Genomic DNA, 15,390 nt, shown 5'->3' with positions numbered 1-15,390 from the left:
CACCGCTCCACTGCCACTTAGAGAACCCCTCTCCACTACCACACAAGCGCACCCTGGGGTCACATGGCCAGGAACGTCTCTGGTGGAGGTGTGAGCAATGTCTTTCAAATCTGAGGCTGTTCGACCTAGTCGGAACAACGGTGCTTTCATGTGGCAGCCATGACGACCTACAACGTTGACAGAGAAGAATTGAAGGCGCTGAAAGGCAAAACAATACTCATAACAGGATGTTCTTCTGGCATTGGACGTGCGACGGCCGAATTGGCGCATGGTACGTTGTAGCAGTGCAATTTGGGTGTCTTCACTAAAACTTGTCATCTTTAGAGCATGGTGCCAACCTGGTCCTGGCAGATTGGAACGAAGCACAGTTGACCAGTTTCGTAGAGAGTCTAAGCCCACGCGAGTAAGGCCACCACACTTTTACTATTGTGAAATTTTTGACTAGAAGATTGTTTCTAATCCTGACCACCAGCAATGTAATCTCTCGGAAAACTAATGTTGCACGTTGGGACGACGTGATCCAAATTTTCCAATTGGGGTGGGAGAAGTTCGGAGCCATCGATGCCGTGGTGTCGAATGCAGGTGTCAACTCGGGCGAGGTGTTACTCCAGCATGAAATCGACCCTCAAACGGGCCTCTTGCGAGCTCCGAAGCTCGATACGCTTGAGATTAATCTGACAGCCCACATTTACATGTGCAAATGTGCGGCATATTACTTCGAGAAGCTGCCAGGAAGGAAGTGCCAAATCGTCCTCACAGCCTCGGCAGCAGCCTTTCTCGACACGCCACCTCTCTACCTGTACTCGACTGCGAAAGCAGGAGTCGTGGGCTTAATGCGTTCACTGCGAAACGATTTGGTAAAAGCCGATGTTACCATTAACGCTGTCGCCCCGTGGTTCACAGGTATTTTCCTCTGCCCTTTCAGGTCCATTGGGACACGTCATTAACCCGTCGACAGCAACTCCAATGGTCCCAAAAGCACTGAACGATCTCTGGGGAGAGCTGCCGGCCAACACCCCGGCTGGAATCGCAGTTGCGCTTTTGCTACCAACGGTCCGACCTGATACCAACGGCAAGACCTTTTTTGTTGCAGGCAACGAGATTGTCGAGCTCGAAGATAGCCTAGCGAAAAGTCAGCCTCACTGGATGGGTCACAGTCTGAGCAGGGATATTGACGAGGGACAAAGAAGGCTCCTGACCGCAGAACCGTTCATATAACGCAGAGACTTCGCTCAATCACATGCATCATGGAACTGCCATTACTTTCGAAGATTAGAGCATGTCATCGCCACCTGTGGTTGTGCTTTATCGGAAGAGAAAAGTACACTTTCCTGCTATCCTGTAGCGTCTTTTCCGGGACTGTGGCTGGCTGCAATAAGAGCACCTGCTCAGCCGCCGCGTGATGATGTCGCCTACACCTTAGGTCGCTCAAATGCTGAAGCCTCCTCTTCATAGGCTTTGGCAAGCTCTTGTAGTACAAAACCGATACGTGGAGTCACTAAGAGGCGTGTTAGCATGTCCAAAACAAGCATAGTGTTGGTAAACAACCATAGCAAGCCAACAGGAAAGGCAGAATCAATATGGTCATATGCGTAAGACTCACCTCCCCAGACCCAGGTATCAGTAAAAAACTGAGCCCAGAATTTTGCTACTGCAGCAGCCAGAGAATCACCGCCCGCACATGGGATTTGAGCTTCTCTTAACAGTCGGTGAACCTCCTTTACTGTCTGTCTTTCCAAGTCATCAACCGGATTTCGGCGCCGTTCTGCTTGTTCAATCGCATGGACCCAGCGGGTAACGAAGAGAGCTAGAGACATTTAGCTTGTCGCCTCATGGTCATATGGGTGGAGGTGTTACTGACCAGTATCCCATCCCGCAAGGGCATGATCTACCCACCAGGTCAGCGCGGCGGTTTTCCGCGTCCACAGCAATCCTGCCTGGATGGGCACAAAGAGACCTTCGATCGATCTCCCAACTGCGCCAGAGACTGCTTGGCTGCGAGGCTGATCGACGTAGAGATATTTCTTGACTGCATCAATGATTTCACCGCGTGTTTCCCTGAGCAAGATGAATCGGTCCATAGTTGCAGTGAGCATACAAGCACGACCGTACGCAACGCGGAGAACGGCCATGCAGTTGAATAGGAGCGGTCCATTCTCGTCACTCCAGGGAACCTCACTTGCGTTTTTCGAGGTGATCAAGAGCTGTCTGCACCTGCTCAGAGCGGCTTCGGTCTCCAATATGTCGCCAGGGCCCGACAATATTGTATGCCGTCCGTTATCTCCAGGCATTACCCCGAGGTTTTTAGCGGAAGATATATGCCAGATTTGTGTCGCGACCGCATACAAAGCGACTGCAGTCGTAAAAGGAGACCACTTCCACGAATCATCCAAGGTCTCTTTGGCGGTTTTATCGTACATCAGCTTCGACACTGCCTCTCCCAGACTTATCGGTGTGCTTCGGGGTCCACCACGGCGCAATAGGAGCCATTGACTCTCTGAAGAGGAATCCCAGAGATTTTGATCACCAGGCATTTCCAAGGTTGCAATCTGCGCTGCTGAAAAGGCCGGACAAAGACCATATGCAGTACTGAGCATATGCGACAAGATGATCACGCCGTAGAAGATCCTAGCGCGCTAAGTCAGCACGGTCTAATCGGACAACGAAGGTCGACGAACCTCTTTGACGACTCGCGTTGCACCCAGTCCTTCCATGTCATGTCGCTGGGCTCCTGGCCAACGCTCAAAGAGGACAACATTAAATGACAATCCTGCATGATGATTAGTACTAATCATCGGATTTAACAAAGCACCTCACCAGCCACTGAGACCCCAACAATCCAAAGGCTCGTTTGATCAAACCTGCATTGCCGTTAAGGGTGCCAAATACCCCAAGGAGAACCCTCGCCTGCATGATCCAAACAGGAAGCGGACTTTGATGGGTCGTTGTGTCTAGTGATGGGGTGAAATCATCGATAGCCATCAGGGACTCATTCGTGGCCAGCCAAGTGGCCATACTTTTTGTAAAGGCTTGTGTCGCCTTCCGATACAGGGCCATTGCGAGCCGGCGCTCCAGCCGATACAGTGAACCGATGGCGCACATAATCAGAACCAAAGGACTTGGCGTTTCCTCAACATTCAGCGAAGCAAGGTGGATGATAGGTAGATGTACATGGAAATTATCGGCATAACTGCGCAAGCATTGTTCCAACGTTTGCGCTTCTGGGAGTTCAAATCCCCAGAGATCATCTTGACTCAGTCTCGACGTCAAGTCCACGTAAATTGCCATTCTGTGTTGTGGAGTAATTCCAAAGTAAGTTCTTTTGACCTGAGAGGTCTTTATTACTTCTGGAAGGCTCGAGGCTGTCGACCTCGTGGAGGCAGGTGATTGCTCCGCGAAAGATGCTTGACAATTGTTGACACAATTGGTCTTCTGTGGAAAGACCTGAGCTTGTAATTGCGTGGGAAACATTGTCGTTCCGAGAGAAGCGAGGGCCATTGACGACTGCGGATGGGATGACGCAATGTCGCCAACCGGCCCAGGAACTTGACCATGGAAGAACGTAGGTTGCGGCGCGATTTCTTTTGGTTGGGGCAGCGGCGAGCAGGCTCCCAGCGGCCCCAAGTCGTCGTGGAGGCCATAAAAGTCCGGTGTGCCATGGACAAGGCCTCGAAAAGGGTCAAAGAGGTCCAGGTCCGGAAAGATGATATCGTGCAATGGAAAGACGTCGACACTTGGCTGGTTCGGTAGCTCCTCGTGCGAATTGTCTATCCGCTGCATCGGAGGCGGCAGACCGGACTGGGTGTTGACGTTGGCCGAGTCACCAAACAGGGCATACATGTTAGTATCATCGTGGCCAGTTGCACTGGTTGGATAAGCGTCTGTTGTCGGGTTGCTGGCTGCAAGTGCCGTGGCCTCCTTGAGACCAACGTGGAAGTGCTGGTTAGCGGCTGAAGGATTTGAATCTGGAGGAAACTGCAGCACGGGCTCATTGCAGCCAGAGATTGAAGCGACGATGTCAGGATCACCGTCGTGGGTGAGGCTGCCGGCCTTGGTCGAGTTTGCCTCAATGTCGGCGGGTACGTTGTCATTTTGTTCAACAGGATTCGACTCCGATTTTGAGGGACTTTTGTCACGTTCACCATCTCGGCTCGCGTTGGCTTTTGGCGTATACTTGGAAGAATGCAAAGTTCTTTCGTGCCGCACAACCAGATCTCTGCGGGAGTATCGTTTGTGACAGTATCTGCAATGAAAAGGTTTCTCCTGGGTGTGGGCGCGTTCGTGACGAAGACGGTGCTCACTGCGCTTGAAAACCTTGGAGCAGACTTTGCAAGGGAACTTGCGATCTGCCGCCGGTGGCTTATCGAAGACGATTGTAGCACATTTGCCGCCTTCAGGTGCTGTCATCTTGTGGTAGTGATGAGAGGGTTGCTAGACTACACCGAACATGACATGCCACCAAAGAAGTCGCGCGCTCGTGGTGCGGATGAGTGTCAATGAATCTCTGGCGGCCCGATCAATTTGTGCAGACTTAGAGCACTCAGCAGTCATCAGTCATCAGTCAGGCGGCGCTCATTGTGCTGGTGTAAAGCGGTCAATATTGGGTACATGGAAAAGTAATGTGGTGGCGGCGAGATTTCAGTGTCGATTGTGAATGGGCTCAATGAGGTTGACAAACCCGGTCCTGGAGATTAGTGGAAGACTTTGGGTCACTTTGGCAGGGCCTTGCTCACTACTCAATCGATCCTGATTGCCACCTACATTTCAGTGATGACCCGTTCACGTGCCCGTTTTTACCCCGCTACTCGCCCTTGGAAATGCAGCAAAGTTTTATCGTAAGCATGCTTGATTCGCCCTTGACTCCTAGTCAGGGCGACCCCTCGAGGACTCGAGCACGCTAAGCTCCATTTGACTTCTGGTTTGAGCACAAACCAGTCCGGGGAACTGACCTCCGGGCGTTCCCCTTCTAATTAATAGTGTGCACTGACTTCACAATTTAGAGCTATTAGAATATTATGTGATTACTACTTTCGAGTACTGGAGATTGTTTTACACAGTCTCTGAGGCATAATGGACTGCTAGACCTACGGATGGTTCTCGGCTGTCTTGTCGTCTTTAAGCAAACTCGTCCGTCTTCTACTATTTGTATTGATCTCAAAGCGACAGACGATATTGCTCGATTCACCTCACGTTCGTCTACGTAACTTCCATAAAGGTATTCATCCTTTGCGCCACGCCAAGCGCCATAGTTTTATCCGTGTTGAGCGCATGATGGAAGTCTTCCCGTTGCTTCACAATGTCCGGGTGCTCGGAATGGATACTGAGGTTGAATTGGATTGACTCAGGGTTAGTAAAGTCGACCCAGGCTTTCTTCCGCTCCTCGGCATATTGCGTTAGTAAAGCTTCTGGCTCGGCGTCTCTCTCAATGAAAGATGCCTGCCAAACGCGTCGCAAGAACCACGGAGTCGATGACCATGTTGGCTGTGGCCCATCCCTCAAAGGCCTCGAGATCGTAGGTGATGTTGAGTGGCTACGAACGCGGAATCGGACCAGGTAAAGGCCTTGAATGGGAGACATAACGACCATCGAACGGAACTGCCCTCTCCGGCGCCAATCGAGAGCCGCAACCGGAAGATTTCTCTCCAAGGGAATCACACAAACCAGATCGACTGTGCCATCGTCTGATTGCGTGGCTGCGGCGAGTCGGTGACTTCAAGCAATCCTGGAAATCGGAAGCAAGCGCAAGTGATTCCAAGATGATTAATGCGGTCACGTGCCGTCCCAAGTGTACGGCGGCGTAGTCATAATCCCTACTCACCCTTGGGTACCTGGTAATTGTCCCATATCCCCCCGCGCCACGACCTTGTCGCCTTTGCTGTAATGTAAACGAAATAAAATTCCTTCGTGGTTTTTATGGCCACTTCCTGTGCTTCGATCACTCAAATACCCTCTTGCTCGTGGACAATAACGATAGGCAAAAACTGGCCACATGATTAGTGGTACGCTCGCTTATTGGATAGCATATGACGATGACTTACGCTGCAGCCCTGGGACTCTGAACAGATGTCCTTCTCAATGTCGACCACGAGAACATCAATTCCCTTTCTGGCCATTTTCAATGTCGGGAAAAAGCCCACCGTGCCGGCGCCAACCACTATCACACTATGTTATCCAAAGCATGTCTTCTCGGCTGGCGAAATGACTCCCTGCAGCAGCATGCTGGGCGAAAGTTGTTCGCTCGATCCTTAGTGACGTGAATCCGGAAAGGACACGAGTAGGCAGGAACGGTGCCAAAAAATATATTTCATGTTGCGGACCCTGGCACGCCTGGGTAGAAACGATCACTTTTGCCTGCCCCTCACGGTTCGGAAACGCATCTGGGGTTTATGCAGCCAAGAGCAATTCGGATAGTGCTGGGGCCGTCCTGGGGTGCTCCGGGTGCACACTTCTGGTGTGGTGGGGGAATTCAAGTGCGCAGACCAGCAATCCTGTGCCTATGCCACCAGAATGTGGGGAAGGACCTGCTCTTAAAGACCCCACGAGCTTTTGCAAAGAGATATACTCACAAATATCTGTGTGAAATGTTGTCAGGTCATGTTCAGCCAAGCAAGCAATTTCCTTACGATTCCTGAAATGCCGTCTCCTTCATGGTTGCTGTTGGGCGCCGCCTTGGCTCTTTTTGTTGGCCAACGGCTCATTGCCAGCATCATCTGGAACCGCAAATACAAGCTGCCCCCTCGAGTGCCCGGGATCCCTTTCTTTGGGAACACTTTCCAGATTCCTCCGACACAGCAAGGACCCTGGGCCAAAGACTTGGCTGAAAAGTATGGCGAAATGTGAGAAAGACGCCATTGCCAAACTGAATTCAAGTTCACTAACCTACCACAGGTTTACGTGCAAATTCGGCTCTCAGACATGGGTATTTCTAAACTCTTCACGGGTTGTCAACGACTTGATGGAACGTCGATCAGCTATATACAGTTCTCGACCCGAATGGCCCATGACCCAAGACATCATCTCAGGAGGCTCGCGGATTGTGATGATGGGCTATAACGACCACTGGCGAAAACTGCGCAAAATCATGCATTCTATCCTCAATTCACGCCAGACCGAGGTATATAAGCCATTTCAAGACACCGAATCTCGACATTTACTCTGGGACTACCTTCACAATCCTGATAAGTGGTATACCGCCAATGGACGGTTTGCGAATTCCGTCATCATGAGCGTGGTGTTTGGTCGGCGGTCCCAATTGGGCGAACCTGCCACAGAGAAACTCTTTGAGACTATCGAGGACTTCCTGTCGAACGTACAGCCCGGGGCGAATTTGGTCGATGGATATCCTGTCTTAGCCAAACTGCCAACCTTTTTACAATGGTGGAGGCCTCGTGGACTCCGACTGTTCCACAAGACTCGAAAGTAAGATCCCACCGTGAACCACGGAATACTGCTGGAAGAAGTTAACCATTTTACAGAGTCTACGCAGACGAGGTCAGAAACATCAATCAGAAATTGGCAGACGGAAAACAAAGAGACTGCTTCGCTGTTCAGTTCCTGGAGCAATGTGAAAAAGAGCCCGATATTAACGAAACCCAGCGTCTTTTCGTCCTTGGCAGCTTGATGGAGGCTGGCAGTGACACTTCAAAGGTCTCTGTCAGCCAAATCATCGCAGCCGCATGCACATATCCAGATTGGGTACCAAAGGCTCGCGCAGAACTGGATGCGGTGTGCGGCGCCGATCCACAAAGACTTCCAGGCTTTGGAGACCGTGCAAGATTACCATATATCACTGCCGTCGTCAAAGAGGGCTTTCGGTGGCGGCCCAACATTGCAGAGATTGGAACCCCAACAACCCTTATTAAAGATGACGAGTACGAAGGCTACAAGTTTCCCGCCGGCACCGTTTTTACTTGGAATGCGTGGGCCATCGCATTGAGCCCGAACGAGTATATTGAACCTGAAAGGTTCTATCCAGAGCGCTTCTTGAACGAAGATCTGAACAATCCACTGAAAGGGCACTGGTCCTTTGGGCCCGGTAAGTCGGCTCCCGAAAAGTTTCCCGCTCTTCGAGCTCATGCTTACTTTTTCAAACTCTGCAGGCCGAAGAGTGTGCACCGGTTGGCACGTAGGCGAGGCCAACGTGTTTATAGCTATCTCGAGGCTGCTGTATTGCTTTGACTTTGAAGAAGTCCCGGTAGGTCTTCAGTGAAGGGTATCACTCGAATCGACAGCTAATCTTGTTGAGTAGGGACACCCAATCGACACCTTGAGAATTCCTCAGCTAGCTGGAGGGAAAGCGCCTTTCGCCGTAAACATCAAAGTTCGTAGCGAGAAACATGCGCAGTTGATTGAGAGAGAATGCTCTTCCGTCGTGGATCTCCAATACTGAAATTCTGGCCCGGGGATAAAGGTAGTGAATTAGCCAAAGCAGGTCGCTATGCAGTTTGATCATTTACAAGACCTTTTAGTGTCTTACACAACTCTTCTTATGAACTGGTCTGCTAGTCGAGCTGTTTATAGTAGAAGGTAGGGCTAGTCGCGGCCCCATACAAATTTCGCGATTTTGTATGGACGCGTAAAGTGGTTCGACTTTCCATGCAACTACAACAGCAACAACGTAAGATATGAATTAAAGTCCAGACAAGAGTCGAGGTCTCCTAGAAATCTCAGAGCCGACAGACCAAAAAGAGTTTGTCGGATGAAGCAGTAGGCTATATCGTTGGATCACTACTTGAGGGCGGTTCCGATACCACGTCCTCGACAATGTATGCCTTCATTCAAGCGATGATGGTCTTTCCAGAGGTCCAGAGAAAGGCTCAGGATGAGATTGATCGTGTTGTGGGACCTAATCGTTTACCAGACGTCGATGATTACACTAACCTTGACTATATCCGTTGCTGTGTGAAGGAAACTCTCCGGTGGATGCCCACTGTCATTATGGGAGTGCCTCACAGTGTTACAAGGGATGATTACTATAACGGCTGGAAGATTCCAAAAGGAGCCACAATCATCAACAACGTTTGGTGTGTTTGAAAGCAGGGACGTTCAAGACAAGGGTTGAGAAGCTGACTCGTTTTGACAGGGGCATTCACATGGATCCTGAGAGATCCCCAGAGCCGCGTCGATTCAACCCAGATAGATTTCAAGGAGACGACACCACGCTCTACGAGTCCGCAAATGGTGAGCCACTGAGACGCGATAATTTCAACTTTGGCGCAGGACGCCGTCTTTGTCAGGGTATCCACATTGCTGAACGATCTCTCTTCCTGGGTATGTCCAGGATCCTGTGGGGTTTTAACCTCAACAAGGCCCTTGATAAGGCTGGAAACCCTATCACTCCCAACATCGATGATTTAATTGGTGGTATAACGGTTCATCCCAAGGCCTATCCAATCAATATTGTGCCGAGAAGTCCTGAAAGAACAGCAATCATCCGAAAGGCCGTCGAGGACGTTGAGGAATTAATCCATCCAGATTCTGGACAATGGAAAAGGGTACCAGACGGCATGGTGTTCGGAATATGGAAGCCCAACAACAAGGAGGAGTGACATCACAGTCAGACGTGTCCATGTTTGATCCAATATTGACTTTTATGATTCATTGGTCGTTAGATCACGATCACCAGCCCATTCGTTACAGTGGTTTTGATCATTTTGACAACGTTGAGTGAGGGATTGATCAGAGCCGATACTCGAACCTGTTCGAGAGGATTCAACGATGTGGTGGGATTGTAGGCAAGGCCTCGCAATGGCTGGCTGACTAGCCGCATCCGCATGTGTTGCTATGTTGTGTCAATAGATTGTTTTGACCTACTGCCGTGACGTTGCGGTCTCGTCGTTCATGGAACAAGACCGCGTTGGAGGGATTACAAGCCATCTTGGCTGTCTGAATAATCCTAATCGGACGCAAAAGTGCTCATTCACGTCCTAAGCTGTTCAATTATAAGGCAAAATGGTATGTTCTTGCACGGTGTGATTGGTGGTCACAGGTCGTTAGGCTGGCAGTTCATGGTCCATACACCGACAGCGTTAGTCGTGTGGCTCCAGGCAGATTTAGCTGGCTTCATCTGCTGGCCACACATCGAAATCTCGTGGTTGTTCTACCCCATGTTGGCCCAAGCCCATCCATGTGGGATCATCAGAGTGCCCCTAGAAAGCTTTCACTCAATGTAACAAGGCATCTACCGGACGGCAACCCCGGCCGCCCACTGGCAGGGCTGGTTGTAGATTGCTTCTGGTGCATAGCATTGCTGACGAATGTCCTTGTAGTGTTATTCCCCCGGTCGTAAGGTGGAGAGTCGATTTCCCGGTGTACATCGAAAAGCTCTGGGATACTACACGCAGATACTATCGAGCAGGACCGCGCACGCATTGCATGTATTCGAAGATGCCCGTAATCGCGTGGATTTGGGCCCATGCCCGTTCATGGCTGGACAAAAGAAATGAGGAAAGCCGGAGTACTTGCACACGCCAGCCACTATGGTATTACCCTAGCCGTGGACATCTGCACCAACAATCTTAGCCTCAAGAATGGTGAGACTATACTTCACACCAGTACCACCTGCTCCATAAAGAAAGATCTTGGCACGGTGCCGGATCCGAAAGGCAAGTGCATTGCTATTGAGGCCGCAAGCCACACAAGATCCGGAGAGGTGGATGAAGAGGGACTGTGGGTTGTTTGGGAGACACTCTTCATTGCCCAGATGTACCTACCAAGTGACTGGTTCTAAAGTTGATTGTGGGATTCAGCTGCTGCAGCTCCCTGTCGACGTTTACCAATGGGTGGACTATGATGATTTAGGGGCAGTGGTGGAGCGTGAGCGAAGTCATCCTGTTCAATCGACGAGGCCCAGGCTGAAGTTGAGCCTGGGGAAGCGTTGTATCCGTGGCAAACCACACGAATCGCAAGAAAATGATTGCTTATGTCTAGCTCTATGGATTGCTGCTACTCTGCACACTACGATCAGTCAACAAAAGGAAAGTGCTCTGTGCCTCTTCGCAGTTCGCAATACCCTTGATAGTTGTAGGATCAGTAGTGTGCAATTTAGGACAGGGATACTTCCTATTACGGCATACGCCGAGATTAGGGTGCTAACGAAGAACGGAGAAGCATCACTTTCAAGACTAGAATAATTCCAGAACATCCAGGGGTGGGAGGGACATGCGATTTAGGTTCGCATAATGCATACAGCGGATCTTCATTGTCGGAGTAGCCGTGGATAGCCCTCGATAGCGATGTGGTCTTCACGACTTTAGGCAAAGGACAACCACTCGACAATAGGGTTTCTTGAGAGAAGCTGACGTGTCTTAGATTCAAGTTCTTATCTCAAAATCAGGACGACGAGTTCTAACATACATTGAAGGTGATGTTACTCTAGGCAGTGGAGCTGGTCAAAAGATAACAACATAAGCTTTTCAAGCTTTTGCTTATCACCGCCACGAAAGATTAAACATGTCGTGTGCTACCATAGGGACTTCAAATCGTCATCAAGCCGATGATATGCGATGTTTCTAAACATGAAGACTGATACTACTCAGCCGCACGAACTCTGTCTGTTGCTCGTGGCTGCACAAGACATGGTCATCAATGATCAATTCGAGAGGCTGAATGCTGTGAACAAATGATGATCTGAGCAAACATCACCTCGCTTACCATTGGCTCAAGCTTGCGAGGTGTAAGTTATTGTTGATGTCACCAAAATACTTTCGATGCAACCCTGTTATTTCCAGAGCTTCGATCACATCCAGATCAAGCATTTTGATTGATCAGATCGTTATCGGACAGGGCTCCATATCTGCAATGACCATGGGGAAGCGGGCAGGGGCGAACCAATAAATGTTGAAAGTGGCGCAGATGCGGGCACTTTCCATGATAAGCTCAAAAGTAGCACGGAAGAGAAAGCTTGTGCAATGTCCCAGTGAACCCCGGATAGGAAGGACGGAGACGCCGTCTGCCGGGTCAAAGCCAATCCAAGCGACGATCTACCTTCTCACACCACCATCTGTGGTTCCCAGGTAGCGACGAATACTACATCACCACCTCGGTTGAACAACCCCTGGCCTGTCGCGCACATGGCGTACTCGCATCATGTTTTAGCTCTTCGCATGTTGAAAGATAAGACTGTTTTCTCCCCCTCACTTCTTCTCTGCGAATTTCCTTCTCCAAATTTACTTACCAGCATCACTCACCATGGCGAATCTCGCACAAGATGGTGGCGATCCTCGCCTGAGCATCAATGGAGATGCGACCGCCAGGCACGGTAGTCTCAGTGGACAGGGAATTGGCTCTTTCTCTCGTCCACAACTACTCGGCATTCGCGATCCCAGTGTCACGTTTGATCAGTGCGTTGAATCGGAGCCTCCCTAGTTCGTCCTCCACTAACAATCATCAGGTACCTTCACTATGCGAAACAAACACGCATCGAGCAAGACCAAATGACAGCCAACGACCCCAAGATTGGCTGGCTTGGTGTCCTCTGGCCTAGCAAGAAAACACAACACCATGATTATGACACAACTGCTACGCGACGCGACAGTGCCACACTCGGTATGGGAGAGAAGAAAGACGGCGAGGCAGCGCCCACCCGTATCGCAGTCAGCGACGAAGAGTGGATGAATGCCCAGAGAGCTATTCGTCAGGCCAGTGGTGCGGCCTGCTTCTACCTTATCACCACCGACATTCTCGGACCTTTTGGACTTGCCTACTCCTTCGCTACTGTCGGCTGGGCGTGAGTTCTGCCATTCTTAATGCGCCTGCCTTGGCTGACCATCACACAGTCCAGGTATTGTTCTTTTCACCATGTTCGCTGTACTGGCTGGATATTCGGGTTACCTTGAATGGAAAATGTTCATGTGGACCGACAGCTTCAGATACCCGGCTCTGACTTACGGTGACTTGGCTTATCGAATGTAGGTTTATCAACGCCTGTGCGAATTATATGCTGACAAAGTTCAGCTACGGCCAAGCTGCACGTATCCCGATCAACATTCTGCAATCCATACAACTTATTCTGACTGTCGCGCTGATCACGATTTCCAACGGACTGGCTCTCTCAATCGTGGCCAAATTCAAGCTCTGCTACGTCGTCTGTGTGATCATCCTCGTTATTGTTGGTATGGTGCTTGGCCAAATCAGAACTCTCCAGAAATTCGGATTTCTCGCCAATCTGGCTGTCTTTATGAACGTCTTCATCATGATCATTACAATGGCAGTTGCCGCTCATTCCGCACCAAACTACACAGCTGCTGGTGTCCTTAGCGCTGGTGCATCACTTGGTGAAGGAATCACCCCAGTCAACGGTGTCTATCCACCAGTCATGCACAGCACCAACATTCCAAACACCGGAAGTTTCGTTGGCGCACTCAACGGTATCATGAACACAGTTTTCGCCTATGGTGGTGCAAACATCTTCACCAACTTCATGGCCGAAATGAGACGTCCGGCAGACTTCTTGAAAGCTATGTGGATCTCGCAATTCTTCATTTGGTTCGCCTTACTGGCCTGGGTTATGGAAAACTAGCTAACCCTGTCACAGGTTTGTCTACATGTTTTATGGACTCTTCTTGTACGGATACCAAGGACAATATTCTATCAGTCCAAGTCCTCAGACTGTCAGTCCTTACTGGGCTTTGGTTGTAAGTGGTTTTGCCCATTATCCGCGATGCGCTATTTAACGAACAACACAGATTGCAAACATCTTGTACATTATCTCCGGTACAATTGCTGCCGTACTTTACGGAAATATTGGTCTCAAGGGTAAGTGGTCTTTGTAGCTCCAAATCATTCATGCGCTAATGGAGCCAGTCATTTATATGAACGTGGGCGTCGAGCTATTCAAGATGCCCGCCTTGACTAAAAAGTCTGGAAAAATCGTCTGGGTTATCCTTATCCCGGTCTACTGGGCCCTTGCGTTTGTGATCGGCGCGGTCATTCCCAACTTCAACGCTCTTGTTGGTGTGGTCGGCGCAATCTGTATCATCCAGTTCACCTACTCCCTTCCACCATTCCTTTATATCGGTGCAAAGTCGATGGTCAATGCTATCCAGCCTGGCGAAGGCTACGACGAGGCTACCGGCAGGATTGTCCGCCACGACACTGGTATCAAGCGATTCATTCGTGGCTTCACTGGTGGAACCCTGTTCGAAAAGGCGGTGATGTTCTGGAACATCATTTACTTCCTTGGTGCTCTGGCTCTTGGTGGACTTGGCGCGTACGCCTCAATCACGCTTATCATCGAATCCTTTGCAAATGGATCTCCTGGTCTCACCACCTTTTCCTGCACATCACCTCTTGATGGTCAATTTTTCTCAGCATCTTAGATGGTCCGATCATGAGCGATCACATATGGGGGAGTTGACCCGGACGCTTACGTTAGGAGAACATGCAGAACCAATTCTCTTCATGACATTTTCTGAAGTTGGCAACATTCAAGCAGGAGGACATGTTTGGAGATATATGGACCACGCCATTACTAGACCTGTCTGATGGTGATTTCTGCTTTGGAATCCTCGATATAGACGTCCTCACGCTTGAGTCGTTATCCCAGGTAGTTAGGCGTTCTTCCGGTATCGGACAAGGCACAATCAATAAGGACAGGCTTGTCATTCCATTGATTTCTTCATCCTATGACCGGCGAATCCAGGTGGTAAGTTAGTGACTTGAGCGAGGCCGTCACTAAGTATATTGCGTGCCAACCTTCCGCGCAGCAACCGAGCTTCCCCATCAAGTCCCCGTGGGGTATAAGTTCTACCAGTCGCGACACAAAACAAGACCCCTTGCCAATGAACAATGGCGAGACGGTCCCATGGCTGATCTCGAATCGCCTCACGCAGTTTCAACATGTTACCTGGATGGTGCAGTTGTGGATCTAATGATGCAAAACTTGCTGTCAACGTATCCCATCACGCAAATGGTACTTTCGTGGAAGCGCTAGAAGCCTGGTCGTATCGATTGTCCCATTTCGCAGCTTGTCCCTAAATCTAGTCTTCGACGCCTGATCGTCACTGTTTCAGGATGGACTATGACCATCAGAACCACGAGAGGTACCTCCAGCCCCTCCCGTTTTTACCCTAGTGAGAGTCCCTGGCAGCCACTCAGACCACGAACGGGAGATTGGCCATTTAGGTTCATCTGTGGCCTGAGGCTTGCAGGAACATCTGGTGACAGATTCGATCCCTGGTTGCGACTGGCCTGGCTCCCAGCGCGCGAAGTCACCAAGTTGGGTGAGATACGCTCTGCCGCCAGGTTGCCTTTGACAGGCCAGGTTTGGTAATCGTAATGAATTGTGGTACAAATCGCTGCTGTTGTGCAGGGCTGAAAATGCCGCTTAGGGGTCTTATTGGCTTGAGCCGTCGGTAAGCCTGTCCACCTTTTCCATGGAGTATTACAAGG

The 15,390-nt window shown here is 50.2% G+C and overlaps 5 protein-coding genes across 5 annotated transcripts; 4 read left to right on the top strand and 1 right to left on the bottom strand.

Moving 5' to 3' along the window:
• Positions 1-25: 25 nt before the first annotated feature.
• Positions 26-1,218, top strand: EDD37DRAFT_695229 (uncharacterized protein; the record flags this gene model as incomplete). The annotated part of the gene is made up of 4 exons (XM_062820098.1): positions 26-271; positions 325-403; positions 473-903; positions 926-1,218. Exons 1-4 carry the CDS (start codon positions 160-162, stop codon positions 1,216-1,218), a joined length of 915 nt encoding a protein of 304 aa, XP_062669796.1. The 5' UTR covers positions 26-159.
• On the bottom strand, positions 1,176-4,803 carry EDD37DRAFT_632980 (uncharacterized protein). Its single transcript, XM_062816756.1, has 5 exons — positions 2,818-4,803; positions 2,679-2,770; positions 1,862-2,628; positions 1,549-1,807; positions 1,176-1,498 (listed from the first exon to the last, which is right to left on the bottom strand). Exons 1-5 carry the CDS (start codon positions 4,405-4,407, stop codon positions 1,450-1,452), a joined length of 2,757 nt encoding a protein of 918 aa, XP_062669795.1. The 5' UTR covers positions 4,408-4,803; the 3' UTR covers positions 1,176-1,449.
• A 1,830-nt stretch (positions 4,804-6,633) lies between these two features.
• On the top strand, positions 6,634-8,389 carry EDD37DRAFT_610110 (cytochrome P450; the record flags this gene model as incomplete). Its single annotated transcript, XM_062815180.1, has 5 exons — positions 6,634-6,836; positions 6,889-7,419; positions 7,476-8,035; positions 8,100-8,194; positions 8,249-8,389. The coding sequence occupies 5 exons, from the start codon at positions 6,634-6,636 to the stop codon at positions 8,387-8,389; spliced, it is 1,530 nt and encodes a 509-aa protein (XP_062669794.1).
• A 374-nt stretch (positions 8,390-8,763) lies between these two features.
• On the top strand, positions 8,764-9,644 carry EDD37DRAFT_682173 (cytochrome P450; the record flags this gene model as incomplete). The annotated part of the gene is made up of 2 exons (XM_062819786.1): positions 8,764-9,023; positions 9,083-9,644. 2 exons carry the CDS (start codon positions 8,764-8,766, stop codon positions 9,546-9,548), a joined length of 726 nt encoding a protein of 241 aa, XP_062669793.1. The 3' UTR covers positions 9,549-9,644.
• Positions 9,645-11,839: 2,195 nt separating this feature from the next.
• Positions 11,840-14,459, top strand: EDD37DRAFT_443556 (oligopeptide transporter protein). Its single transcript, XM_062812795.1, has 7 exons — positions 11,840-12,341; positions 12,392-12,727; positions 12,777-12,908; positions 12,955-13,485; positions 13,535-13,634; positions 13,686-13,755; positions 13,804-14,459. Exons 1-7 carry the CDS (start codon positions 12,190-12,192, stop codon positions 14,316-14,318), a joined length of 1,836 nt encoding a protein of 611 aa, XP_062669792.1. The 5' UTR covers positions 11,840-12,189; the 3' UTR covers positions 14,319-14,459.
• Positions 14,460-15,390: the final 931 nt, after the last annotated feature.

Source organism: Exophiala viscosa (genome assembly GCF_022695815.1).
Source record: "Exophiala viscosa unplaced genomic scaffold EDD37scaffold_6, whole genome shotgun sequence".
NCBI lineage: Eukaryota > Fungi > Ascomycota > Eurotiomycetes > Chaetothyriales > Herpotrichiellaceae > Exophiala > Exophiala viscosa.
This window is presented reverse-complemented; position numbering and strand designations above follow the sequence as displayed.

Excerpts from the sequence above, each read along its gene's own strand:
- EDD37DRAFT_632980 (XM_062816756.1), bottom strand. The coding sequence starts at position 4,407 with ATGACAGCACCTGAAGGCGGCAAATGTGCTACAATCGTCTTCGATAAG. Across the intron at positions 2,771-2,817 it reads TGTTGGGGTCTCAGTGGCTG|GATTGTCATTTAATGTTGTC; the intron begins GTGAGGTGCTTT and ends ATCATCATGCAG. Across the intron at positions 1,499-1,548 it reads TTTCCTGTTGGCTTGCTATG|TGACTCCACGTATCGGTTTT; the intron begins GTTGTTTACCAA and ends CACGCCTCTTAG.
- EDD37DRAFT_443556 (XM_062812795.1), top strand. The coding sequence starts at position 12,190 with ATGGCGAATCTCGCACAAGATGGTGGCGATCCTCGCCTGAGCATCAAT. Across the intron at positions 12,728-12,776 it reads TTCGCTACTGTCGGCTGGGC|TCCAGGTATTGTTCTTTTCA; the intron begins GTGAGTTCTGCC and ends ACCATCACACAG. Across the intron at positions 12,909-12,954 it reads GGTGACTTGGCTTATCGAAT|CTACGGCCAAGCTGCACGTA; the intron begins GTAGGTTTATCA and ends GACAAAGTTCAG.